The sequence below is a fragment of the Loxodonta africana genome, chromosome 3 (assembly GCF_030014295.1).
Source record: "Loxodonta africana isolate mLoxAfr1 chromosome 3, mLoxAfr1.hap2, whole genome shotgun sequence".
In the NCBI taxonomy this organism is placed as follows: domain Eukaryota; kingdom Metazoa; phylum Chordata; class Mammalia; order Proboscidea; family Elephantidae; genus Loxodonta; species Loxodonta africana.
In genome coordinates, this window is record NC_087344.1 from 46,696,816 (window position 1) to 46,724,611 (window position 27,796).

The 27,796-nt window shown below is 51.9% G+C and overlaps 2 protein-coding genes across 5 annotated transcripts; one reads left to right on the forward strand and one right to left on the reverse strand.

Moving 5' to 3' along the window:
- The first annotated feature begins 2,965 nt into the window (after positions 1-2,965).
- On the forward strand, positions 2,966-10,585 carry LOC100662009 (F-box only protein 6). The gene is made up of 6 exons (XM_003413167.4): positions 2,966-3,037; positions 5,144-5,438; positions 7,685-7,811; positions 8,464-8,559; positions 9,428-9,563; positions 9,677-10,585. Exons 2-6 carry the CDS (start codon positions 5,174-5,176, stop codon positions 9,911-9,913), a joined length of 861 nt encoding a protein of 286 aa, XP_003413215.1. The 5' UTR covers positions 2,966-3,037; positions 5,144-5,173; the 3' UTR covers positions 9,914-10,585.
- On the reverse strand, positions 5,301-16,197 carry MAD2L2 (mitotic arrest deficient 2 like 2). 4 transcript variants are annotated; one of them, XR_010321299.1, is made up of 8 exons: positions 15,655-16,197; positions 15,449-15,567; positions 13,602-13,673; positions 12,985-13,085; positions 11,823-11,917; positions 11,425-11,498; positions 10,839-10,944; positions 5,301-10,583 (listed from the first exon to the last, which is right to left on the reverse strand). XR_010321299.1 is itself a non-coding variant. In XM_003413166.4 (8 exons), exons 1-8 carry the CDS (start codon positions 15,692-15,694, stop codon positions 10,542-10,544), a joined length of 636 nt encoding a protein of 211 aa, XP_003413214.1. In that variant the 5' UTR covers positions 15,695-16,194; the 3' UTR covers positions 5,301-10,541. The 4 variants fall into 4 exon arrangements, 3 of the variants coding, with proteins under 3 accessions (XP_003413214.1, XP_010591420.1, XP_064137350.1); XM_003413166.4 differs by having other exon boundaries at positions 10,839-10,931; positions 15,655-16,194; XM_010593118.3 differs by lacking the exon at positions 13,602-13,673 and having other exon boundaries at positions 10,839-10,931; positions 15,655-16,195.
- Between the last annotated feature and the right edge of the window lie 11,599 nt (positions 16,198-27,796).

The following is a 27,796-nucleotide window of genomic DNA, read 5'->3' on the forward strand; positions in this document are numbered from 1 at the left end:
AACTATTATTCAAATTGATATACCAGCTGGTAAGTCTAAAGATGAAGAAATTGAAGATTTTTACCAATTTCTGCAATCTGAAGTTGATCAAATATGCAATCAAGATCCATTGATAATTACTGGTGATTGGAATGCAAAAGTTGGAATCAAGGATCAGTAGTTGGAAAATATGGCCTTGGTGATAGAAATGACTAGGGAGATGGCATGATAAAATTTTGCAAGACCAACAACTACTTATTCATTGGAAATACCTTTTTTGAACATAAACAGTGACTATACATGTGCACCTCATGGGATGGAATACACGGGAATCAAATTGATTATACCTGTGGAAAGAGACTATTAAAAAACTCAATATCTTCAGTCAGGACAAGGCCAGGGGCTGACTGTGGAACAGACCATCAATTACTCATAACCAATCAAAGCCACTGTTGTCAATTCCAACTCATACTGACCCTATAGGACAAAGTAGAACTGCCCCATAGACTTTCCAAGGAGCGACTGGCGGATTCGAACTGCTGACCTCTTGGTTAGCAGCCATAGCACTTATCCACTATCCCACCAGGGTTTCCTCAATTGCTCATAACCCAAAACCAAACCAAACCCAGTGCCGTGGAGTCAATTTCGACTCATAGCGACCCTATAGAACAGAGTAGAACTGCCCCATAGAGTTTCCAAGGAGCGCCTGGCAGATTCAAACTCCTGACCATTTGGTTAGCAGCCATAGCACTTAACCACTATGCCACCAGGGCTTCCCAATTGCTCATATGCAAGTTCAAATTGAAGCTGAAGAAATTAGAACAAGTCCATGAGAACCAAAATACAACCTTGAGTATATCCCACCTAAATTTGAGACCATCTAAAGAATAGATTTGACACGTTGAATACTAGTGCCCAAAGACCAAATGAGTTGTGGGATGAAGTCAAGGACATTACACATGAAGAAAAGGTCATAAGAAAGAAAAAACCAGAAATGAATGTCAGAAGAGACTCTGAAACTTTCTCTTAAACGTAGAGTAGCTAAAGCGAATGGAAGAAATGAAGAAGCAAAAGAGCTGAATATAAGATTTCAAAGGGCGGCTCGAGGAGACAAAGTAAAGAATTACAAGGAAACGTCCAAAGACCTGGGGTTCAAAAACCAAAAGGGAAGAACATGTTCAGCGTTTCTCAAGCTAAAAGAACTGAAGGAAAAAATCAAGCCTTGAGTTGCAATACTGAAGGATTCTATGGGCAAAATATTGAATGACACAGGAAGCATCAAAAGAAGATGGAAGGAACACAAAGGGTCATTGTATCAAAAGAATTGAAGAAGTCCCAGCTGCGCTGAAGGCATGGGGGGAAAACAAGCCTCCAGGAATTGATGGAAGACCAGCTGAGATGTTTCAACAGAGGTGCTCACTTATTTATGCGCAGAAATTTGGAAGACAGCTACCTGGCTAACCGACAGGAAGAGATCCGTATTTGTGCCCATTCCAAAGAAAGGTGATCCAACAAAACGTGGAAATTACCAAACGATATCATTAATATCACATGCAAGTGAAATTTTGTTGAAGATAATTCAAAAATAGTTGCAGAAGTAATTGACAGGGAACTGCCAGAAATTCGAGCCGGATTAAGAAGAGGTCATGGAACAAAGGATATAATTACTGTTGTCAGATGGATCTTGGCTGAAAGCAAAGAAAGATGTTTACCTGTGTTTTATTGCCTATGCAAAGGCATTCGACTGTGTGGATCATAACAAATTATGGATAACATTGCGAAGAATGGGAATTCCAGAACCTTTAATTGTGCTCATGAGAAATCTGTACTTAGACCAAGAGAACAGAACAAAAGGATACTGCATGGTTTAATAAAGTCAAGAAAGAAAGGTGTGTGTCAGGGTTGTATCCTCTCACCATACTTTCTCAATCCGCATGCTGAGCAAATAATCCAAGAAGCTGGACTATATGAAGAAGAATGTGGCTGCAGGATTGGAGGGAGATTCATTAACAGCCTGTGATATACAGATGACACAACCTTGCTTGCTGAAAGTGAAGAGGACTTGAAGCACTTACTGATGAAGGTCAAAGACTATACGGCCTTCGGTATGGATTACACCTCAACATAAAGAAAACAAAAGTCCTCTCAACTGGACCAATAAGCAACATCATAATAAACATAGAAAAGATTGTCAAGGATTTCATTTTACTTGGATCCACAATCAACACCTGTGGAAGCAGCAGTCAGGAAATCAAACGATATATTGCATTGGGCAAATCTATTGCAAAAGACCTCTTCAAAGTTTTAAAAAGCAAAGATGTTGCTTTGAGGACTAAGGTGCACCTGACCCAAGCCATGGTATTTTCAATTTTTTTTTTTCTTATGCACAGGAAAGGAAGACAGAAGACGAATCGGTGCCTTTGAATTATGGTGTTGGCTGAAAATATTGGGTATATCACAAGAACAAATAAATCTGCCTCGGAAGTACACCCAGAATGCTCCTTAGAGATGAGGATGGCGGGACTTCTCCTGTACTTTGGACATGTTATCAGGAGCGACCAGTCCCTGGACAAAAAGCAAAGCTGGATTGATACAGTGGCTGCAACAATGGGCTCAAACATAGTAACAATTGCGAGGAGAGCGCAGTGTTTCCTTCTGTTGTACATGGGGTTGTACGTGTACATGTTGTACATGGGGTCGCTATGAGTCGGAACCCAAGAAAGGGCACCTAACAAGTCAGTACAGACTGCTGAGCCGCCCCGCGCCTGGGGAAGAAGTCAGCAAGGCGGGAATCGTAGGCCGAGGTCCCGTGTCCGTCAGCGCGTAAAAGGGCAGGAGGCCCAGCCTTCTCTCCCGACGCTCCCTTACCGGGCCCCTCGCTGGGCCCGGTGCAGACGGGGGCGTGGCCAGCCGGAGGGGGCGGGCCCGTCGCGGGCGTGGCCGGGCGGCCCAGGGGGCGGCCCGAGCGCGGCCTGAGAGCGGAAGCACGCCGAGGCTGCTGGCTGACTCCAGGCCGACCCCAGCTCCGGGCGCGCCCGGGCGCCCGCCCCGCACCCAGGTCTCTGCCTAACCAGGGTCAGGGGGTGGTGTGGGGCGGCAGGTGCGGTAAGGGACGTGGGTCCCCGGCGGAGTGGGGGCGCTGGGGCTGTCACAGCCCGCTGACGCGGCGTCGGGCGGGGTTCCGGGCGGCGTGGGCCGTTCGCTGCTGCTGGATCCGCGCGGGATGTCGGGCAGCCGGGCCCCCGCTCTGGCCAGGGCCCTCCGCGGTTCGGCCCAGGCCGAGGCTCGGCTCCCGCGGCCACTACTCCTGGAACGGAGATAACCGCAGTGCCTGGGGTGGGGGGAGGAGGTCGTTGGGAGTGTCGTTGGAGAAGGGCGCTAGTATGTGGGGAGCCTAATCCGTGTGCGGAGTGCTGTTTAGAAGTGGGTTTCCAAGATACTAATAGGTTGTGCAAAGTGCTATGACGGGAAAAACTAAAACCCAGTGAGCTTTCAGAACCAACTGTAATAAAATTTTTAACATATGAAATGTCCTTTTTAAAACACTGTCAACTGGGAGAAGCATGTCTAGGCCAAATACAAGTCGCAGGCTCCGAACAAGGGTTTCTTGATTACAAGTAGCTCCTTACGCACCGGCGCGTTTTATCATCCGCCCCACCCCACGCCCCAGTTTCCCACATTCATTGGCCTGGGGAGAAACATGACGGTGCCGGGTGGGGCCAGGGTCAGGGCCACCTTGGGGCTTTTTGTTGGGGACTACCCTGGTGGCATAGGGGTTAAGTGCTACAGCTGCTAACCAAAAGGTCGGAAGTTCAAATCCACGAGGCGGTCCTGGGAAACTCTATGGGGAAGTTCAAATCCACGAGGCGCTCCTGGGAAACTCTATGGGGCAGTTCTACCCTGTCCTATAGGGTCACTATGAGTCGGAATCGACTCGACGGCACTGGGTTTGGTTTTGGTTTTGGTATCTTACTTATGTGCTTATTGTTTTTAATGTGCCACGCTAAAATGCCCTTCCAGGGGCAGGAGCCAGAGTGTGGGGACAGGGGGCGCACCCATCCTCATTTTTCTGGGATGGGAGTGCTTGGCTTCTTTGGCTAAGTCTCTGTGGAAAATGAGAAGAGGCCAGAAGTTCCCTTAGTTTTCCCTTCTTGTATACAGACAGTGTTCCCTCCTTCATGAATCATGATCAGATGAGACCTACCTGGGTGATAGAACAAAGCCTGGCAGCTGCCTGCCCAGCCCGACCCACCTGGGACGTGTGTAGATTTAGATTCAGGCAACACATTCAAGCCAGGGCTGTGGCACAGTCTGGGAGTTTTCCAAAAACCTTGTGCAATTCAGATGTAAAAGGAGGAATGTGTTCCTGGGACAATAACTACAACCCACCATAGGAGTGTGACAGAAATATTTATAATGTGATGGTAATGTGTGCTGAACACTTCTCTCTACCAGCCCTGTGCTAAATGTTTTACTTATGCTAACTCAGGCCTCCTAGCTTCAGGTCAGACAGTTACCATCTCCTTAAAGCCGCCCAGCCTGTCCGTGCAGACCAGAATGGGAACCCAGGCAGTCTGGCTCCAATGCTTTAATCTCCTTTTTGTTTTCTGGGCATTTCAAAGTGGCTCCAGCCTGACATCTCAACGCAGTCCAGCCTGGAGCTGAGGGACCTCCTGTGTCTCATTAGCTTCCAGGCCAAAGCAAGTGATCTGGGGGAAGGAGGGTGCTTCTAGGCACTAGCCTTACCACTTAATGAACAGTTGGAGGGCACGGTCTGGGTATGTGGAAAAGAGTTTATATTCTAACGGCGAATTCACAGCATTAAAACAAAAGAACAACAGTTACCAGAACAACAGTTACCAGGAACCTTCGCAGAAGTTTGCAGAGCTCTCAGAAAACCAAATCCACCCGGCCTGCTGGCTCCAAAATTAAGCCATTATTATTTTCCTAATGGGTTGGGTAATGGGGGTGGGGGCATTTTAAAGAAATTGTCCCTAAAAATTTTATTAATGTTTTTGTTGCCCTCTTCCAAATGTATGCAACCACTTCGTATTTTGATTTTTTTACCATATGCTGGAAGGACCCTTAGAAAAGCCCCGTGTCTAATCTTGCACCAAAGAGGAAGCGGAGGATGACAGCGAAGTCTAACTGTCGCCCCCTGCAGGCCTGTGCATGCACCTGCCCCACCACAGCCATGGCCGTGGTCAGCATCAACCAGCTGCCAGAAACCATCCTGATGGAGCTGTTCACCCACGTGCCTGCCCGGGAGCTGCTGCGGAACTGCCGACCAGTCTGTCGCCTGTGGCGAGACCTCATTGATGTGGTGACCCTCTGGAAGCGCAAGAGCCTGCTCGATGGCTTCATCACAAAGGACTGGGACGAGCCCGTGGCTGACTGGAAGATCTTCTACTTCCTCCGCAGCCTCAGCAGGAACCTCCTGCGCAACCCCTGCGCTGAAGGTGGGGTGTGAGGGGAGGGGAGGGTGGTGCCGCTGGCCTGGTTCCCTCCCTTTCCTGAACGTCAGGGCCTTTGTACTTGCTACTCCCACACCACCTAGACTATTCTCCCACACAGGCAACACCCAGCACCCTCCTTGGCATGGTCTGCCAGGTTCCTTCTCCTTTAGGTCTCAGGTCAGAGACATGCCCTGACCCCCATCTAAAAACAGTACTCCCACACCTATCATGCCACCCCCATTTCATTCCTTCAGAGCACTTGCATACCCTGTAATTATTGATGTTTTACTTTTTTTTTTTTTTCCTCTGCCACAAACATCAAGTTCCAGGGACCTAATGGATCTTGTCTGCCGCTCTGTACCCAGCACCTGTAACAATGCCTTCACACAGCAGGTGCTCGAGAAATCTTTGCTGAATGAACACCATGCAGACCCACCGTGCCCTTTTGGTTCAGTCCGAGCTACCTAGCATCTGTTGAGGGCTCCCTCTGTGCCAGGCACTAGTCTGAGGTCCTTAGAATTGTAATTAAAACCAGTTGCCACCAAGTTGATTCTGACTTTTGATGATCCCATGTGTGTATCAGAGTAGAACTCTTCTCCATAGGGATTTTCAGTAGCTGATTTCTCAGAAGTAGATTGCCAGGCCTTTCTTTCGAGGCATCTCTGGGCAGGCTCAAACTTCGAACCTTCTGTTTAGCAGCCAAGTGCATGAACCATTGGCACTACCCAGGGACTCCACACATGTAATTACTGTCCAGATATCTCCCTTATACAGATGAAGCAAACAAGGATCTCGAGAGGCAACTGTGATAACATAGTTAGAGACTCCTGTTTAAGTTATAGGTAATGTTCTCCTGTGTTTGCCAGGGTTTTTCCCCCTCATTCACTTAGCACCTACTCTGTGCCGGACACTGTGCTGCTTGGGGCTGCAGCAGCGGTTGATGAAGAGGCATAGTGTTTGTATCATTTTCTCTCTCTATCCTCACAAGGATCCTGGGAATTACCTGAATAAGTAGGGTTGGCTCCATTTTATAGATGGGAAGCTTGAGACCCTGAGATGAATATTCAAAGGACCAAGAACTCCCCAGCTCTGAGGCTGGGCCGGACTGATAAACGCCTCATGGCCCTTCTCAAAGGCCCCACTGACTGACAATGCCCCAAACACAGTCTCTCTGCCTGCCCCCGATTCTGCTCAGAAGCTGCCCAGACGGGCACCCCTGCTCAGCTCAGCTCCCACTTCCCTGCAGAGCCACTCTAGCCTGGCCTTGCACTGACCCTGGGCCCAGCAGCGGTCAGCCTGGCCTTGCTCTCCCCCTATGCCCATGCACAGTGCCAACCCAGCTGCTGGATTTCTGTATCGTTCCTCCGGTTCTCACCTGGGGGCCCCCCTAGGCACCTGGGAAAGAGGTGTGGGCTCCTGGTGAGGGGACCAGGAAAGGAAACGCTCCCCTAGATTATTATGGACAGCCTTGGGAGAGAGCTGTTGTTGTTTCCTACAGTCCTCTAAGTTCATCCTGAAGGGGAAGGCTGGGAAGGACAGCTTTGCACCTCTGAACCTGCCAAGCAATCCTTCCACAAACACTGGGGTCATGGCATGCCTCCACCCCAGAGGTTCCCTGTCCTCCTGTTATCTCTCGCCCTAGGCAGAGGGGGCTGAATCCCATCAGCAGAGTAGGTTCCCAACACCCATAACAAACCCATTAGTCAGGCCTCTCAGACTCCGCAGATCTCAGTTAACCAAGGGCTCCTCCCTCCTTAGGGCAGCTCATTAGCCACCGGACAAACTTACACCTGCCATTGAGAACCAAGTAGGCTCATTACAGGCCTTGATGAAATTTAATTTTTTAAGCCCCAGAGCAACAATGGGAGAGAGGAAAGGTTTGTTTTAGAATTTCTGGAAATGTTCTTTTTTCCAGCTTCACGTCAAGCCAGCTGGGGACCAAGTGGGAGGGAGAGGGTCCCAGATCTGAGAGGCTATGGTTAGGAGAGTGGGAAAGTATGGAGGAGGGGAGCTTTGTAGGGGTGCTTCAAGGTGGGTGGGATGATGAGGAGCTGACCTGGGCTGTTTAACCCAGAAAGAACAAACTGGTTAACCCCTGGGTGTCCACAGCCCCAGAGATCTTTGAGCAGAAGCCAAGCCCTGCCATTTGGAAGGAATGCTAACCATCCTCCCTCCCTTCTGGAGCCTGATGGGGAGGCCAGACTTTAAGTTGACGTAGGGGATGTCACCTCAGCTTCTGTTTTTCCTAGAGAATATGGGATTCTGGCGCATTGACTCCAATGAAGGTGACCACTGGAAGGTGGAGAGTCTCCCTGGAGAACACGGGACAAATTTTCCTGACCCCAAAGTCAAGAAGTACTTTGTCACATCCTACGGGTAAGACAAACTGAACCGAGCAGGCTTGTGGGCTTCTGGCAGGATTTTTGAGGGAGAAGAGGACCAGGACATCTTTTGCCAAATCTCAGGCCTAAGTAAAGGTCTCCCTGTGAAGCCTGAGGGAGCTGGCTCCAACACCAGCTCAGGGTCTACTGCTTCCTGGAGCAGGAGGAAACTCAGAGGCTGGGTCAGTAGGCAGTGGGGGTGGAGGTCATTTCAGGAGGCCAGGATTCCAATAGACAGTTAAGGTAAATCTGTATGTCTACAGGTTGCCCCTCATGTAGGAACGTGAGCTCACGGAGGGTACCCCAAAGTCTCCTTGGTGTCCTGGGCCAAATGCAGGAAGCTGGCATCGGACCGCATCGTGCCTGCACGGGCCGGGATCAAATGCCACCCACACACAAGTGGATCAGATGTCCTGCTATGGTCCCCACAGGCCTGTGCTGGGGCAGGAGCAGGAGTCAGCACCACCAGTACCTGTCCTGCAGTAGTCAGGGGGATGCTGCCAGGTGTGGACAGAACTGCCAGGGCCAAGGTGACCAGCCTGAGGCTAGCTCACAGACTGTCTCCATGGGGCCACAGTGGCTGCCAGGGCCTGGGCAGGGCCATGTGGAACACACCTGGGACTACAAGCCTTCTCCTCTGTCCCCAGCATGTGCCTCAAGTCCCAGCTGGTGGACCTCAAGGCCGAGGGCTACTGGGAGGAGCTGCTGGACACATTCCGGCCTGACATCGTCGTCAAGGACTGGTGAGTGGGGCCCATGATGTCCCCACACTCTGCACCCTTCCCTTCCTGCCACATTCAGTGGGTAAGAAAACCCTCAGAGAGTACCCAGTCTGTGCCTGGCTATGTCCTGGGGGCAAGGGTTGTCCTAGAGCCAGGCAGACCCAGCACTTGCCCGTCCAGCAGCTCCTCTCAGCCTCCCCATCATGCTGTGAGAGACATTAGCCCAGTTTACAGCTGGGGAGACTGAGGGCTACAGATGAGCTGTCACTAGAGATGCCCAGGACCCCAGCCCTCCCCGGAACCTCATAGACATTCACATGCTTTCTTGCCTGCCCACCTCCTTTCATCACTTACCCTACAACTCTACCCAGTGCCTACTGTGTGCACAGAGCTTGCAAGGCCCTGGCTCAGCCCATAGCAGAAGGCAGGACCCCAGTTTCAGCCAGACACTAGGGCCACTGCTTGAAGTGTGAAGGGGTGGGGTCTGAAGGGTGAGGACAGGGCTAAGCAGAGGTGGAGCTCTGTGGCACCCCCATCACGCAAGCCAACCCCATGAATCTCCCACTAAGTCCACTGCCTGATCCATTATAATGTACAGGTGACATAATTCTGAGGGACCGGGCCCTGGTCTCTGTAGGGGACCTTTTACTTTTGGGGATGACATCTTCACTAGAATACCTAAGAGTTGTCCCTTTTCTCAGATGGATAGACTGCTGCCTCCCACCTCAGAGCATAGGGAGCCCAAAACAGGCTGGGCCTCATGGGTAGGGCATTGCTGACAGACGGAAGACCTCAGCCAAACTTAGGGAAAAACAACCCCTAGTTCTCATTTGAGGGCCTGCTGCTGGCCCCGCCCCCAGCACCAGCCCTCAGGCCTGCCCTCCCCTAGGTTTGCTGCCAGAGCAGACTGTGGCTGCACCTATCACCTCCGAGTGCAGCTGGCCTCCGCTGACTACATTGTCTTGGCCTCCTTCGAGCCACCACCCGTGATCATCCACCAATGGAACGACGCCAAGTGGACAGAGGTGAGGCCTCACCTGCTTGCCTGCCCTGCCCACCCACCTTTCCCCAATGGGACCTGGCTCCTCCGTCGCCCTCCTTCTCAGTCCCAGTGGTCACTGCCTCTCCCCTCCCCCAGGTCTCCTACACCTTCTCGGACTACCCTCCAGGCGTCCGCCACATCCTGTTCCAGCATGGAGGCAAGGACACCCAGCTTTGGGCCGGCTGGTACGGGCCCCGTGTCACCAACAGCAGCATAGTCATCAGCCATAAGATGACCACGAACTCGGGCTCGCCAACAACTCAGCCTAAAGACAAGGCAGGGGTGGGAGAAGGCTGCCCACTTGTCCTCTCCAGAAATCCTTCCATTATCTGACTGGCCACCCATCCAACCATCTATCCGTCCGTCCGTCCTCTGTCTGGGCCAGCCGAGGGCCAGAGGTCCCCTCCAGGCAAGACCTGAGCCTGTACTGGGTAGTGAGGCCCCTGTCCTGGGAGCTACTGCCCAGTTCCAGTGTTGGGCAGACCCACCAGTTTGTGCTGACTTAACTGTCATATTGTTTCAACATTTTGTCACAATAAATGTTTACATTAAAATCAGCCTGGGGTTGGATTTAGGGGTGGGGGCAGGAGGTGCCTGGCACTTTGGTGGAGAAGCAGCCCCTTCCCCAGGTTAATCTGGCTGCACCAGTCCCTCCCACTCCAGTGAGTGACAGCCCAGCTCAGCCCTTGGAGCCCCTTTATTGAAACAGTTCACAGCACAGTACTGGAGACAGTGTTGGCCAGCTGAACTGGAGGAAGCTGAGAATTCAAGGTCCCAGCACCCTTCACTGTCCTCCCAGAGTCCACGAAGGTGATCAGACTTGCACAGCCTTGGGCTGAGGGCGGCGGTCTACACGTAGAGGCAATAAGAGCACTTGGAATCAGGGGGCCTGCAGTGCTGCCCTAGGCTGGGGGCCCTCAAGTCCGACAGGTGTGGCATCAGTGGAGGGCCAGGCGTATCCTCAGCTGCTTTTGTGAGCTCGCTCTTCCACATAGAGCTGCATCTGATACACAAGAGCAAACGGCCTTGGTCAGGGTGACAGCCAGGGTATCTACTCTGGAAGACCCCCAAACCCCTGGCAGACAGGTCTCTGCCAAGGGTGGGGCTGGTGCAGCCAGAGCGAGGGGTTAAGTGAGGGTCATCTCCCCCAAGCCTTGATCTACAGACCCTCTGGCTAGCCCTCAGAACCAGCCCCACCTCCCAAGCCCTCTCTGAGTACAAGTTACCTGGTTGCCCACACCAGCCTCCCAAAACCCACCTTTAAAATGTCTGACGTCATGGTCTTCAGGGGTATTAGCCGGGGGTCATGCATGTGGACATCCTGTTCATCTGCCAGGATCCAGGGGAAGTCCTGGAGAGGCGGACTGAGGTGAGAGGGCAGAAGGGGGCTGGACTGCCATCATTCTGGAACCTTCTGCAGGGCTAGGGTCCTCAGACTTCAGGGGACAGCAGGATCACAAGGGAGCTGCTGACAGCGGAGATTCCCAGGCTCCACCAGAGCAGCCGAGTCTGTAGGTCTGGCTGGGACCTTGTGTGATTTAACAAGCCCCAAGCACCAATTCTGATACTGGTGGGCAAGGACCCCCTCCTTGAGAAGCCCTGCTTCAGAGGAGCTAGGGTGAGAGGACAGCTCCAGCAGGTGGTTTGGCCTTCCTGTCATCTCTGAGTGCTCAGAGATGGGGCAGTGACAGGCATGTGGCCACATAGTTGACATACAGGGAGGCCCAGCTATAAGCACTGGAGTGGCTGCACGTCCCACAGGCCACACTCTGCCATGCGGGACAGCAACACCAGGTTTTCAGAGGCTCTCAGCTACACCCACCCCCAGACCAGTGTCATCTCACCTTGATGACCTGGATCTTCTCCATGTTGCGAGTGGCTGCTTCTCTCGTGTGCACCAGGACTGTGAAGGTACAGCCTAGAGAGGCAAGAGGTAGGTCAAGGCCAGCTGTCATGCCAGGCACTAGGCACAGCCTCTTTCCACCTCCCTAGCTGGGCCACCTGCCCAGGCTTGGGCCCCAGCCCCACAGAACAGAGTGAAAACAAAACGCTAAAGAAATGCAGAGTCAGAGGGGAGACGGTAGCCAGGTAGAGTAAATCAGGGAAGCTTCCTGGAGGAGGTAGACTTTCAGAGGGGTTCTGAAGGCAGGAAGGAAGAGATGAGGCTCAGTGTAGCAAGCACAGACCAACCCCAGGGAACTATGGAAGCACCCAGGTTAAGAGGGAGTAGGGGTGAGCACACCTGGGGGGTTGTGGTCCAGGACAGCATCACACACACTGATCTTCAGGATGAAGGCTCGGAGCAGCTGCTCCACGTGAGACAGCAGGGAGTCTGAACTGGGAACAAGAGAGGAGCGTCTCCCACCATACTGGGACCCCTTCCCACCACCTATGCTCCCCCCACAACCCTAGGCAATCAACCCTGGAAATAGGCCTGGGGGGCCACGGTCCCTCCAGTGGTTCTGAGAATGTTGGCTTCTAAGAGCTGGGCTACCTATTGAGTCTGCAAAGTTAGAATCACCTGGAAAGTTTAAAACTAATGACCAGTGCCACCCCAGACTCAGAATCGGGGCAGGGGCAGGGGGAAGGGAGCTCATTAGGTGGTTTTAATGGAGTCCCTGGGTACAGTGAACAGTTAACGTGCTTGACTGCTAACTGAAAGACTGGAGGTTTGAGTCCACCCAGAGGCACCTCAGAAGAAAGGCCTGACAATTTACTTCTGAAAAAGCAACCACTGAAAACCCTCTGAAGTACATACAGTTCTTCTGTGACACACCTGGGGTCGCCACGAGTCGGCATCGACTCAGCAGCAATTGGAAAAAAAAAAAAAATAATACATGCAGCCAGGCCTGAGAACCAGGACACAACACAAGCCTCTTCACACATCCTCTTCACACCAAGACACCATGCCAAGAAGGGAAAGGGCTTGTCCAAGGCCTCACAGCAAGTGAGACAAGTTTGTGCCAGATCCCAGGGCCCAGGCAAACCTGGCCAAAGTCAACTTCAAGTTGTTTTTACGGACTGGATGCTCTGCTGGGAAGCCGGGAAACTGGGTCTGTGTCCTGACTCTGCCAACAACTTGGGTGACCCTGGACAGCTCATATCATTTCTCTGGACCTTGATTTCAGAGATGTGAGGTGGGGACCAGCCATTCACCAGTGCTGTGACTTTCCAGGTGTGAAAAAGGAAGGTCTGTGTAACCTGTGTACTGTCCACAGAGGCCACCAGACAGCTGGGCTGTGTCTTGGCCTCTCACAGGCCGAAGCCTTGTTAGGTAAGCACATCTTGTCATTTCTCCTCTCAGGTCTTTGACCAAGGGAGTCAGGAGCTTCCCTGTGGAAGATGGGGAGCAGGGGAGGTGGGTACTCCTAGGGACCTCACACCAGCTAGCAGAGGCAGCTCACCTGATGGACAGCAAGGGAGGCTGAGTGATTTCAAAGACGAATTTCTCCACTGGGCGGTGCTCTTTATCCAAAATCACCACCACCACTTTCTCGACATCATTCTGCAAGGACAGGAATCACCCATTACAGAGCCCGAACCCCACCCCGCCCCTGCCTAAGGAAGGATGGAAACAGCATGCTCTCAGAAGTTCAAGTTGGCATCCTATCCATGGATGATATAGGCTGAGACAGAGGGTGCCTGGGCTCTGCACGGGGTCCCAGAAATTCTTGGGGACCAGAACAAGATAGGAGGAAACTCTGAGGGGGCCGAGCCCAGACAGAACTTAAGGAAGTCAGGGGGAGAGAGAGAGGTGGCTAGAACACAGAACCCTCCTGGGTAGGCATCAACAGCCAGCCTCACTAACCCAAGCTCCTGGGCCCAAGTCACCCTGAATGTGGTCCACATGCCTCAAGACCTGTCCCTGGATGCGGATGGCCTCCAGATTCAGGATTAGGCTTCTGGTTATTGGAGCCATGGGGACCCCACATAGGCCCAGCATCACCCCATCTGGAGTTGGCCTATGAGTGGGGAGGAGCAGATGGGGGCTGAGCGGTCCGCAGAGGCCTGGTGCCCTCACCTTCTCCAGGAGTGGCTTGACGCAGTGCAGCGTATCCTGAATATACTGGTTCAGCTCCGGGTGGCAGGACATCTGTGCACAACCCACAGTGGTGGCTGGTGAGGCCCACAGCATGGATGCGGAACCACCCGACACCCAGGCCCAGCAACTCCCTAAGGGCTCCCTACCCTGAGAGACCCAACTTCCTGTAATGAGGCTAAGAACTGTGAATTTATCGATGAGGAAGAGAAAGCGGAAGATAAACGTTCAACCTCAGCACTAGCATTTAATTCAGCATTAGGGGCTCCTAATGTGGGATCCGGGAACAGCGGTGGCTCAGTGGCAGAATTCTCGCCTTCCATGCTGTAGTTCAGGGTTCGATTCCCAGCCAAGGCACCTCATGTGCAGCTACCACCCATCTGTCAGTGGAGGCTTGCATGTTGCTATGATGCTGAACAGATTTCAGCAACACTTCCAGACTAAGATGGACCGGAAAATGAAGGCCTAGCGATCTACTTCCAAAACTCAGCCAATGAAAACCCTATGGATTATAACAGCAACAGATCAAGGAGCTGGCTCAGACCTGACAATGTTTTGTTCTGCTGTGCATGGAGTAGCCATGAGTCAGGAAACCACTCAACAGCAGTTAGCAACAATTCAGAATCCAAGACCCCTCCAGAGTCTAAGATGTCCCTAAAACTGTACACGAAGTTGTGTGTATTTGTGCACATGGGCATTTTTCCAAAGAATCCAGAAATAGAATCAAATTTCCAAAATAAAGAATCTGAAATTTTAGGAGCTGTGTGCCTCAGGCAATTAACCTCTCTGAGCCTCAGTTGGAAACACTGGTTGCGTAGTGGTTAAGTGCTATAGCTGCTAACCAAAGGGTCAGCAGTTCAAATCCACCAGGCGCTCCTTGGAAACTCTATGGGGCAGTTCTACTCTGTCCTATAGGGTCGCTATGAGTCGGAATCAACTCCACGGCACTAGGTTTGGTTTTTGGTTTTTCTGGAGCCTCAATTACTTCATCTGTGAAGATCTCATGAGGAAAAAGTGAGGATTATGAGGGGGACAGAAGCTGGCTGAACGGACACAGGGAATACAGAGTGCAGAGAAGGAGTGAGCTGTTTTATTAGGGGGGCAGCAACCAGAAGTACACAGCAAGATGTGTATGAATTTTTTATGGAAGATTGACTTGATTTGTAAACTGTCACTTAAAGCACAAGAAACATTTTTAACGAGTGAGATTAAGTAAAATAAATAAAGTATACCGTGGGTGCTAAATAAATGCTAACTCATTTTTCCTTTTCCCTGTATATTCTTTAAGGTTCCCCCACCTTCTGGTATTCAGGCATTTATTCTAGTATTTATTGAGTGCCTTGAGTGGCAGGCACATCTAGACACTGGAAACAGAGCAGTGCACATTTACTGCTTTGTTTTTTTTTTAACCAAAAACAACCCATTACAGTTCAGGGTGAGTGAGGGGAGGGGAAGGTGCCTGAGACTATGGAAATCCCCTCTCCAAACCAATGATTCGATCCCTTCAGTGGGCACTTTTAAAATGCAAGCATGCCACCAGGGCAACTCTAATCACGGCCCTAACTTTTGGCAGGGGGAACTCCAGGTTCTGAGGGGAGGGATGCAAATGCCATACAGGTGAGGGGGGATGGGGGGTTGTCGAGCTTTCTGCAGCTGCTGGGGGAACTGGAAGGCGTGAGCGGCCTCTGGGGAATGAGTGGGCTGGGCCTGAAGGTGGAAGAAGGTTAAAAAAAAAAAATCCTCTACCGAGTCTGCGATTCTGGGGCAACACAGTGGACACGGGCGCGCAAGGAATTCCCCGGTGGCCCCAGTCCGACCGCGGGGCGCACCTGGACCGGCACGTTGTACTTCTTGCGTTTCTGGAAGATCCCCACCGGGTAGACTTCTCTCACATAGAGGATCAGGTGCACTGCTACCTCCAGGAACTCACAGAGCACATCGGCCACCACTGTAGAGGGGGCAGAACTCGAAGCGCTCAGGGGCGGGCGGTCCAGACCCACCTCCCCACCCCGGGCCACAGGCCCAGCCTCCCTACCTTGGCCAAAGTTGAGGTCCTGCCGCGTAAGCGTGGTCATCCTTCCCGCCACCTGGGGCTGGGGCAGGAACAGGGACAGGCTGTAGTTCCCAAGGCCCAGGCAGGGGCAGGGCCCGCCTCCACCTCCTGTCCCCTCCCCTCTTTCGGGAGGCTTCGGGCAAGACGAGCGCCTTCACATAGAGCAGCTGGAAGGGACCCCTCCACGCTGGCGTCGCAGCTGAGGGGCATCAGGCGCGCGCCGACCAGCGTCTGTCCACCGGCCGCCGGCCCCCGTCGTCGCGCTGTCTCGGGGTTAGGAAAGGCCGGCGCTCTGCCCGCAGGAGAGCCGGGCTGCGGGTGCAGAGACAGCTGCAAGTGCAGGGCCGGGGCGCAGAGCGGGACACCCGGAAAGTGAAACTAGGTTGGACTGAGTCTCCGCCCTGGCCCGCCAGATCCCTCCCCACCGGGGACCCTGCCCTTCTGCCCTCCCCGGTACCAGTTCCGCCCCGGGCGCTGGGAGCCGCCAGCCGCTACACGCGCGCCCGGGGCTCTACCCGCGGCAACTGCGCAGCTCGCTGACGTCCGTGGCGCTCCGGCGGGTCCTAGCGTCCGCCTTCAGGCCACGCCCACCCCACGCCCAGTCCCGCGGAGGCTCCGCACAGGGCGGGTCCGGGCCTCGGGGGCGGGGCTTGGGAGAGGCTGGGGACCTGCCCTGGAGAGGCGATCCCGGGCCACTGAGTGGCTGCCATTGCGCCACGCCACTTCCCTCCTTCCACGAGTGGGAGCAGGAAAAGATAACTTTGGTCTCCACATCGGATCTCTACGTCTTTTCCTCTCTAGGCCATTTCTTTCGTTTTGGAACGCTGGAAGGGGGCAGCAGGTAGGTGTTGCTGCTGACAGCCAGGTAAAGGGCACAGCTGGGAATAAGGGCAGCGACACCTACTGCTGACAACAGAGTCATCAACTCTGGACCTTCAGCTGCCCAGCCAAGAGCCAAGCCGCCGGCTCCGGGGCGGGGTCAGAGAGGACAAGGGTGCAGCGGGGACAGCCCCCGAGCCTAAATGCAGCCCGGCTTTACCGCTCAAGAGCACACAACCTCCCAACCCTATGCGTCTTAGCAATAGACGACCTTTCTAGAGCTCCAGCCGTATGCCAAGCACTGGGCTAAGTGTCCCCGAGGATTATTTCACCGAATCCTCAAAACAACTGCATGAAGTAGTGGCTGTGATTGTCCTATTGTTACAGATGAGCCCAATGAGGTTCAGAGAGGTGAAGTTACCTGCCTGAGTCACACAGCTAGTGAATGGGAGGGGGACGAAGCTGTCAAGGAGGTCCCTTCTGCCATTTCCCTTTATTGTTCCTGAGATCCCCGGAGCTCAGGATTCAATCTGGAAGAGCTGAAAGGCCCTTAGGTGATACTGATAATATTAATTATTGACATAGCTTGAGCGTTTATTATGTGTCAGACACTGATTTATTTAATTCCTCGTTAACCCTAGGACCTAAGAACCCATTTTACAGCCCCATATTATACATGATAAAACAGGCCCAGAGATGTTCCTGAATTCACAAAGATCACACAGCCGAAATTCAGACCCAGTTCTGACTCCTATTCTGACTACAGGGCTGTCAAAGGCCAGTCCCCCCTTATTTGACAGGTGGGAAAGCTAAGGTCAGACCGGTGGCTGTGGAGTGATGGGCCACAAGAAGGGCCAGAAGCCAAAGGGACCCTGCCTCTGACCTCCAGGGATGCAAGGGCTTGTTAGGAGTCACACCCATCTGTTTATACACAGATCTAGCCAGCAACTTGTACACTGCTGTGTAAACATGTACATTTACAGCTCGGTATTGGACACCTGCACACACAAACACACACCCAGCTGCTTCAAGCCTTCATTTACACCCTTATGACGGGGCGCAGGGAAGGAAAGGATGACATAGCCTGACCAATGAAGCCAGGAATGCTAGCAAAGCATTTCTCAAAATACAATCATTAGAAATCCACATCAGAATCTCTGAGGAGCCCTGACCTATGGGATCAGAGTCCTGGTGCACAGCAAGGCACTGGTCCTTTAACAAGCTTCCCAGGGGCTCTGATGCCCTCAAAAAAGTGGGACTCACCCACAAGGGGTGTCCCTGGGGTGGGCTGTTCCCAGGGAATGTTTCCATTTCTTAAGATTGCAGTGCTTAACCCAAAGAGTTGGATGATTTAGTTTAAGAACTGAGGCACCTGACAGCACATGTTGGGCACAGAGATCCTTCTAAAGACGTGGGACCCTGTCCAAGTCATGCATTGTAGGAGAGGACCACCTCTACATGGAGCCAGTCATCCAGCTCACTGGCTTGTAGGTCATGTCCCCTGGCTCCTTGGGATGTAATCACTGCTGATGCTTTGGCACCCGGGGTAAGAGGGTCCTTCTTTGTCCCTCTCTGGATGCTGCTCAAGTAGCTCTTCACTGGTGACAGAGAGTGGTAGGGGGCACTTCCTTGTAAAGTGTCCCTTTGGGTTGGGAAGCTCAGAGCCCAGCTACTCCTGTGCAGTGGCCCCCAGGGCACAGTGTGAGGGGTAAGGGGGCTCAGTCCAGGCCCTCCCTCCATGGTACCCCACCTCCAGCTCCCTGTCCTGAGAGGTCACAGGACAAGCCACACAGAGGTGTCCTGACACACAGAGTCAAAGAACCTCAGAGAATATACCACTCGACACCCCCATTTCCCCCTAGGAATCTGAGGTCTCAACTGCCTTTCTTTGTACCAGAGAACCCACCTTATCAACTAGAAATCTGTGGATAAAAACGCCTGGATTTGGGGCTTGGGATTCAGTGCCTGTCATAGACAGGGAAACTAAGGCTGGGATTCAGACTGATCTGACCCCTAACCCTAAAAGGCCTCAGTCTCTTCATTTGTGAAATGAACAGGAGGGACCAGATGTTCCCTAAACCTCTGATGGACTTGGGGTCCACGGGGGCAGAGAAGCTGGGACTGGAGCAGGGGACCAAGTCAGCAGGGGCCCACGAGGGAGTGCTGTGAGGACCCATCTGTCATCTCCATCAGGTTCCGTGGCATCTGCTTAATTCATATCTTAATCGGATCAGCATGATAGATGGTCCTGGCCCCCAGATTGCATTATGGGGTTAATTTATTACATTTTTGAATACCCGTTTGCTGGGAGACTGTTTGTCAAAGTTATTTGCATATTTTCCACCATAATGACAATATGTAAGAGGGCGTCTGGGAGGGAAGGATGGATGTTTGGAAGGAGCGAGAGCTTATTTGCCAACTGGAGTGGGTCCCTGAGGGTCTGCAGTGAGGATGAAGGAAAAATCACTCCCAAGAGACATTTAAATGCGAACTGGGAAGGCGAGCTACAAAGGGTGTGAGCACCCTGGGGTAAAGGCAGATTCCTAGGGGCTTGCTGAACAAACACACAAGGAGTGAACTGGGTAAACCCACAGGCAATGAACTTGACGTGTCCAGACCCCCAGGATGCTTCCAAACCCCCCTCCTATACCTGCCAGGCTGATCATGGGACATGTCATCTATCCCATCCCTGTCTGAGGTTCCCAGGACACCAAACACAGTGGGAGAGAGGGGAGCCACAGAGAGGCAGCCATATATAGGCTGGTGGCAATTCCACGAATACCCTGATGCTTGGGGGATCAGCCTGTTGGGACACACCCTAAGCAGTGAATCAGCCTTATTCATCCCTTTAGTACAACACCTTGCCCAATATTGGTGCAATTCAGGTTCTCAGTGACTGTATGTTAAATGAATGAATAAAACAAATGGCAGAGGCTGACTTGAAAATGTAGTCTGGATGAAGGGCAAACCAAAACCAAACCCTTTGCCATCGAGTCAATTCTGACTCATGATGACCCCATCAGTTACAGAGTAGAATTGAGCTCCATAGGATTTTCTTGGCTGTAATCTTTACAGAAGCAGATCACCAGGCCTTTCTTCTGAGGCACCAAATGGGTAGGTTCAAACTGCCAACCTTTCAGTAAGTAGCCAAGTGCAAATCATCTGGGCTACCCTGGAACCTTTTTCATACACGATTCAAACGAAAAATTGTGTCTGAATGGTTTCCAAGTCCCCCACCAATTAGAAGTGGCAAAATGAATAGAGGAGGAAGAAAAGGGCTGCTAGACTGAAGCAAGTATGCAGTTTGCAGTAGCGATATCAGACACATCCCAGGAAGGGGGAAAGGAGACCAATTTAAGGGAGGAGACCGTTTGTGCCGGACTACTAACCTGCGTGCCAGCGCTGTTCTGGGCACTGGGGATACAGTAGCCAACAACAAGGACAAAAATCCCTGCTCTCACAGAGCATGCATTCAAGTGAGACAGACAGAAAATTAACGCGTAAACAAGTGAATATATATATATACCGTGTCAGGTGGTGACAAGGGCTATGAAGCATGTTAAGAAGAGGGAGCTCTGGTGGGGCAACAGTGAAACACCCAGCTGTTAACTGAAATGTCAGCAACTGGAACCCACCCAGGGTCTCTGCAGGAGAAAGACCTGGCAATCTGCTTCTGTAAAGATTACAGCCTAGGAAACCCTATGGGGCAGTTCTACTCTGTCACATGGGGCCACTATGAGTTGAAAATTAGCTCGATGGCACCTAACAGCAACAACAAAGGAGAAGGTGTTATTTCACATAAGGCTGTCAGAAAAGGTATCTGTGGTGAGGTGACTTTTTTGGCAAAGAAAATGAAGGAATGAGCCATGCGCTGTGGGAGAAGAGCGATGCAGGCAGAGGGAAGAGCCAGGGCAAAGGCCCTGGGGCAAACCATTTGAGCCACCCAGGAACCAAATGGAGGAGGGGCAAAGACCTCTGATTTCAGCGCTTGGGCTGCAGGTGGTGATGGTGTGGGGAAGAGCTACTTTTTGAAAACAAAGCCAGGACTGTGGAATGTTCAACATGGTGCTGTCCTGAAGCCCTTGCTAAAGGCTCCTGAGAGACACCCCAAGGTAAGACAGAGTTGTTGTGCAAGGCCCATTAACTCCCTTTTCTTCAGGACTAACTGCAATATGCACTAGGCAACATTTTCTTAAGTAACATTTTGCAGGCCAGAAGGCTGCACCTTGAGAACCAACTCTAACCGGCCACCCACACTTGCAAAGAACCTGCCCTCAGAACCTTCCTCTGGAGGGGAGCGCAATTACCAGCCCACCATTGTACTCAGAGCCCATTCTGGGGTGAGAGGTCCATCCACCAGTATATCTGGCCCAAGATGACTTGGCAACCAGACTCCCAAACCTGTACATGGGAGGGGAATTCCAACCATGGGTGGGCTAAGGGTGGCTGAGGTGTAAGACCCGGAACCAGTCTCCCCATAAAAGATCCCCAAATCCCCAACTCAGGGAGCCTGCAGTCTTCTGGTCACTAAACCTTGTGTTGCTCCTTACCTGCTCAGACAGTGAACTTGCCACTTTCTGTTTCCTTTGCAACCGGTGCCTGTCTTATTTCAATTGGCTAATAGGACAGAATGAGAACCTGAGAGGCGTTCAGTTACATTACCACACTCCCACCCCAGGGCCTGTTCGTGGGTCCAACCTGCTGTTTCCCTCACAGACACATCCCCAGCGCTGCCCCTTAAATAGCTGCAAGACCCTTCCCTCTCTGAACCTCAGTTTTCTCATCTGTAAAGTGGGGATAATGACAGCACCAGTCACACAGGGTTTAGCGAAGAGTAAATGAGATATTGTTTGCAAAAATATAAAGTGCAGAATGCCCAGCACATAAATGTTCAATTATAGCCATTATGACAATGATATTTAAAAAGCAAAGATGTCCCTTTGATGACTAAGGTGTACCTGAACCAAGCCATGGTCTTTTCAATAGCCTCATATGCATGAGAAAGCTGGACAATGAAAACGGAAGACATAAGAATTGATGCATTCAAATTGTGGTGTTGATGAAGAATACCAAATACACAAAGTGGACTGCCAGAATAACAAACAAATCAGTCTTAGAAGAAATATAACCAGGATGTTCTTTAGAAGCAAGGATGGCAAGATTTCGCCTTGCTTACTTTGGACATGTCATCAGGAAAGACCAATTATTAGAAAAGGACATCCTCCATTATGAAATGAGTTCTTTTATATGGGCTTTTGCCTTGGTTCTTTGGAAAAACAGCTTGAGAGGTTTTCCCCCTAAACCCTGAGGAGTTACCTTTGCTTAGTTTTCTACCCCAGAGGGTTTGTTACTTTTGTCCAGGTTGATTGACATTTCCTGGGTAAGCTGTAAACAACTTGGCTTTGATGCTTTTTGTCTGGTCCTAGGCTGCAGTTTGCCCTGTGATTGTTACGTACCTTGCAGAGATTGTTCAATGGACTATGCAAATGCGGTGACTTGTAGCCTACTATGCAAATAAAATGTTTGTGGCCTATGGAGAGGGCTTGGTCAGTTTGTGCCCGCCCCCCTCCACTGGGAGGGACCATACTTTGAAATTGACAATGAGTTGTGTATATAAGCAATCTACCCCACAGAGGTTTTTCAGACAGAAAGCAAGAAGACAAAGAGCAAGAAAAAGAAGAAAGAGAAAGAAGGCAAGGAATCTCCTAAAAATGCTGTAACACAGCTCAAGGGCTGTATTATAGGTTGAATTGAGTCCCCCCAAAATGCATGTCAACTTGGCTAGGCCATGATTCTCAGTATTGTGTGGTTGTCCTCCATTTTGTGGTCTGATGTAATTGTCCTATGTGTTGTATATCCTAACCTGTACGATGTTAATAAGGCAGGATTAGAGGCAGTCATGTTAAGGAGGCAGGACACAATCTACAGGATTAGGTTGTATCTTGAGTCAATCTTTTTTGAGATATAAAGATGCAAACAGAGAGAAAATGAGACCTCTTACCACCAAGAAAGAAGAGTGAGAAACTGAGTGTATCCTTTGGACCTGGGGTCCCTGTGCTGAGAAACTCCTAGACCCAGAGGAATATTGATGACAAGGAACTTCCCCCCAAGAGCCGACAAAAAGAGAAAGCCTTCCCTTAGAGCCGGTGCCTTGAATTCGGACTTCTAGCCTCCTCGACTGTGACAGAATAAATTTCTGTTTGTTAAAGCCATCCACTTGTGGTATTTTTGTTAAAGCAGCACTCAATAACTACGACAGACTGTAACACTGACGATGGGGACAGGTCCAGAAGGGGCCCAGTGGCAAGCTGGCAGTGAAAGTTGGCAGGGCCAAGTAGCCTGTCCTCAGGGGGCCAAGAGGAGTCTGTCCTCAAGGAGCCAGGAGGTGGCCTGCACAACTGAGAGGAGCCGAGAGAGCTGTCCTACACTGAAGAAGGCAGACTTTGCCTACATGCTTCCTGATCCTGACCCTGATCCTGAATTGTAGTCTCTTCCTTAATACACCACTTAACAGTAAGTACGGTCTGTGAGTTCTGTGTGGTCATTACAATGGATTATCGAACCCAGAAGAGAAGTAGAGAGTGACATGGGAGGAATGGCTGGTGTCAGAGAGTGGAGGTATGTCTGACCTCCACCTCATAGCGATCAGCCTCGGACCGATCTTGATTTGCGTTATCCCCTTGAAGTTAGGCAAGTTCAGGCAAAACCGCCAGTACTCCTACCAATTCACAGCAACCAATAACAACAATTAAGATCTATATGCACTTAGAAAAGGAGGGTGAGGATGGTTGCACAATGCAAAGAATGTAACCGGTGTCACTGAATTGCACATGTAGAAACTGCAGAATTGGTGTATGTTTGCTGTGTGTATTCTCAACAACAAAATAAATTATAAAAAAAAAATTAAAAAACTACACGCACTATCTAAGCCCATAGAACAAACGTTCTGGACCGGCCACCATGCTTCCAACACTTCCTCAAAACCCTTTCTTAACTGTGCTCCCACCATTCCCATTTCTCAAGGTAGCAGGCAACCCTCAAGGTGCCCTAAGATTGGACATGCATCCTCAAAGAGCAAGATGCCTAAAGTCAAAGGGTTGTGGCCCCCTGACAGCTCCTCCCTTGCCCGGCCTTCTGATGAGGCCTGATCTACCCAGCTGCCTCAGAGCCCAAGGTCCACTACTGACCTCAGACCCAGGCCAGAGCCCTGACCTTAGGCTACTATCCCAGGCTGCTTCCAGTCATTCAGTCACTGATCCCTCATTGGTCAGGGGCACCTTACAGATCATCTCTTCAACTTTGAACCTTTCCCCAGAGAAATACACAGAGACACTAAATGTCTTACACAATTTCAGGAACTCCCAGCCCCTCCAAAGCCACCCTGGACCACTGGGTAAAAAGCCTTGATCCAGCTTAATTTCTACCTTTTTTTTTTTGTTAATAACAGCTGTATCCACAAACCATAAAGTTCACCCTTTTAAAGTGGGCAATTTAGTGGTTTTTAGTATATTCACAAAGTTGTGCATCAATCATCACCATCTAATTCCAGAACATTTTCATCACCCCAAAAAGAAACCCCATACCCGTTAGCAGTCACTCCCCAAGCCCCGCCATCCCCCAACCCCTGGCAACTACTAATCTACTTTATATCTCTACGGGTTTGCCTATTCTAGACATGTCATGTAAATGGAATCTTCTGTGTCTGCCTTCTTCCACTTAGCATAACGTCTTCAAGATCCATCCAGGTTGTAGCATGGATCAGTACTTCATTTCCTTGTGGATATATACCACATTTTGCTTATCCATTCATCAGTTGATAGACATTTGGGTTGTTTCCACTTTTTAGCTATTCAACTGTCACATTTTACAGATGGGGAAACTGAGGCCCAATGTCACCGTGATCCAGATGGAATAGGAATCCAGAACTCTACTAACAGCTACTTTTTTCTACTGTATCACTCTGGGAGAACCTGGAGAACAGAGAGTGCAAGCATTTTCACAAGATCACCCACCTGGGGAACAGCCACTGCTGCAGGGACTTAGTAAAGGTAACGAGCGCCCAGAGGCAACCTCTAAATTGTTAGGTGCTCTCGAGTCGGTTCCGACTCATAGTGACCCTAGGTACGACAGAACGAAATATTGTTCAGTCCTGCACCATCCTTACAATCATCCTTATGCTTGAGCCCATTGTTGTCAGTCCATCTTGTTCAGGGTCTTCCTCTTTTTCACTGGCCTTCCGCTTTACCAGGCATGATGTCTCCAGGGACCGATTCCTCCTGATAATATGTCCTAAGTTGTGAGACGTAGTCTCGCCATCCTTGCTTCTAAGGAGCATCTGTTTGTACTTCTTCCAAGACAGATTTGTTCGTTCTTTTGGCAGTCCATGGTATATTCAATATTCTTCACCAGTACCACAATTCAAAGACATCAGTTCTTCTTCAGTCTTCCTTATTCATTGTCCAGCTTCTGCGCGCATATGAGGCGACTGACAACACCACGGCTTGGGTCAGGCGCACCTTAGTCTTCAAGGTGACATATTTGCTTTTCAACACTTTAAAGAGGTCTTTTGTAGCAGATTTGTCCAATGCAAAGCGTCTTTTGATTTCTCGACTGTGCTTCCATGGATGTTGATTGTGGATCCAAGAAAAACGAAATCCTTGACAACTGCAATCTTTTCTCCGTTTATCATGATGTTGCAACATCTATAAATTTTGCCCCCTCAATTCGAGCGCCCAGGGCAATCTCTAAATTGTGTCTTCCCCCAATCTCAAGACGAATAAATGATGATAGCAGCACGCCTCAGCAAAAATGCCTTTCCCCTCTCGTCTGGCTGCCTCAGGCAGGTGCCTGTCATTTTATGGTGTCTCAGAATCGTTCCACGCCCTGTCTAGTGCCCCCTAGACTTGTGCCTGGGGGCAAGTCCCCCCTCCATCCTCCCGTTCACTATGCCTCTGTACCGTGGTGCCATTTGAACCCTCGTCTCCAATGTTTGGGTTCTGGTTCAGCAAATGCAGGGCCACAGCTTCACTCTGGAAGAGAATCATCCTCACAGCCTCCTACCCAGGCGCAAGCCCCCATCCCCTCTTCCCTGCCACTGACTCTGCTCTTAGCTGGTATCCCTGCTTTTGTTCCTGCTTCACTGCAGTCTATTTTCTACCTTAAAAATCAGAGTGAACCTGTCTGCTGTGTTCGAACCCCCCCCCCCACCGATGTCTTCCATTTCACTGAGACTAAAACCTGAGTCCTTACTGTGGCCTTCTCCGGCTCACGTGATCCTATCCGGTCTTCCTCCCTCATCTCCAATACTCCCCCTCACTCACTTGGCCCCAGCCTCACTCAAACACACCAAGCACGCTCCTGCCCCAGGGCCTTTGCACTGGTCTTCCCTCTGCCTGCATCGCTCTTCTCCCACAGCCACATGGCTCATTCCCTCATTTTCTTTGGGGGGAAATAAATCACCTCACCAAAGCGACTGTTTCTGACAAACTTATGGAAAATAATGCCCCTGCCCCTTCACAAGTGCTTTATTTTTCTTCATAGCTTTTATCACCACCTGACACAGTATATATTTATTTATACAGTGTTTTTCTTCTGTCTCCCTCAGTAGAATGCACCTCTGTGAGAGCATTTTTGTCCAGGTTATTCACTACTGTAACCCCAGTGCCCAGAACAGTGCTGGCACGTAGTAGGTGCTCAGTAGGTGTTTATGGGATGGATCACTGAAACCTTCCAGTAAGTAAGCAGTCCTGCCTTCTCACCACTTCGGCTAAGAATGCTACAGTAACAATGGCGGGTAATTTTCCTGGAGCATTTCCTATGGGCCAGGCCCTTGGGAACGTTATCTCCTTACACACGCATCCCTGAGCCCTGCAAGTTACGGATAAGAATGCGCTTACAGGGGTTAGGCGACTTGGTCAAGGTCACGAGGAGATGGCACCAGAAGAGGATGCAGTCATCTAGCCTGACTCCAGAGAGTTGCTCTTAAACCTCTGAGCCATAAATTGCCACATTTCAGAGAAAGAAGAAAACGGTCGAAATGGAAGTTAGCCGGCGAGCTTTGGGCGCCCGGCGAGATCCCTCTGTTTCCCGCGCGCCCGGTCCCGCCCCGCTGCTCTTTGATCTTTGCAGCGCTTGCGGCCCCACTGACCCCGCCAGGAGTTATGGGGGCCGCGGGACCCATAACCCAGCATTCCGGGACTCCCAGCGTCGGCGGGACACCGCGCCCCGCGCGGTGATGGATGAGCCTGCCCCGGGGGCAGGTTTCGCCCCAGCTGGGCGGGGCTGGGGAGGGCAGCAGGCTGCTTTGGATGGGGCGTGGCGCGAGGCGGACCGAGTGTGTGTGAGTGTGTGTGTGCTGGGTGGGGGACTTGTCTTTCTCCCTTCCCTCCCAGGGTTTGTAGTGGGGGAACACAGGTGCAGCCATCGGTGCCCCAGGTGAGACGGTAGCGCTCTGAAGACCCTTCTCCCCCCGACAGCGAAAAGCGACCTCTCAGAGACCCCCGCCCCCCACTCGGCGCACTTTCAGAGGCCCCGACGGGCCCCATCCCGCCTCCCCCGCCCGAGGCATTTCTTCCGTCCCATTTGACAGCCAAGGCGGAATAATCCTTTTGGGGACAGACCAGCCCCTGCCCGCCAAGACGCGGCTGCAGCTGAGCGCGCAGCCTTGATCCATTGTTGGGGTTCACCAGGAACCCCCTCCAACCCGCCTCGGTCCTTTGTCGCCCGCTCCCCGCCGGGCGGCTCCAGATGCGCCACCGCTGCCCAAGCCCCGCCCGTCCCGCGCGTCCCGGGCCGCGTGGTGGCTGCTCTTACGCACCGAAAGGAGTGGGACGGCCTCGCCCGGTGCCCACAAGGCCGCCCGACTGCGCCCGCCTTTGTCTGCCTCCTTTGTCTGCCCCGCGCCCTCGCGGCGGCGGTGGCTAGGCCTCTGGGGAGCGGGCCGGGAACGCCGAGCGCAGCTGGTGAGGGCGCGCGGGTCGGGAGCGCGCCGGGTCCGGCCCGGCCCGGGGCTGCCCCTCGGCTGGGGGCAGCAGCGCCCGCTCCCTGCTGCTCCTCCCCCGCCCCCTCCCCGAGCTCCCGCCCCCTCCCTTTTCTCCCTCTCCGCCCCCTTCCCTGCCGCCCCTCTCAGCCTGGGCACATCCTCCAGCCGCCCGCGCACCTCTCCCTGGCGTCTCTACTCTGCCGCTTGGCCCTCGGCTGCGCTCGGCTCCTGCGGGCGCACGGCCCCACACCTCTTGGCCCCCGCCCCGCCGGCCGGACAGGTAAGGCACAGCCTCTGTCCGCCCCTGGCTCCGCCCTTCCGCCT

What these genes read in the sequence shown, in the direction of transcription:
- LOC100662009 (XM_003413167.4), top strand. Translation starts at nt 5,174, where the DNA reads ATGGCCGTGGTCAGCATCAACCAGCTGCCAGAAACCATCCTGATGGAG. An exon ending in GCGCAACCCCTGCGCTGAAG is followed by an intron (nt 5,439 to 7,684) that starts GTGGGGTGTGAG and finishes TGTTTTTCCTAG; the next exon opens with AGAATATGGGATTCTGGCGC. An exon ending in GACATCGTCGTCAAGGACTG is followed by an intron (nt 8,560 to 9,427) that starts GTGAGTGGGGCC and finishes GCCCTCCCCTAG; the next exon opens with GTTTGCTGCCAGAGCAGACT.
- MAD2L2 (XM_003413166.4), bottom strand. Translation starts at nt 15,694, where the DNA reads ATGACCACGCTTACGCGGCAGGACCTCAACTTTGGCCAAG. An exon ending in GGACCTCAACTTTGGCCAAG is followed by an intron (nt 15,568 to 15,654) that starts GTAGGGAGGCTG and finishes CCCCCTCTACAG; the next exon opens with TGGTGGCCGATGTGCTCTGT. An exon ending in AGTACAACGTGCCGGTCCAG is followed by an intron (nt 13,674 to 15,448) that starts GTGCGCCCCGCG and finishes GGTTGTGCACAG; the next exon opens with ATGTCCTGCCACCCGGAGCT.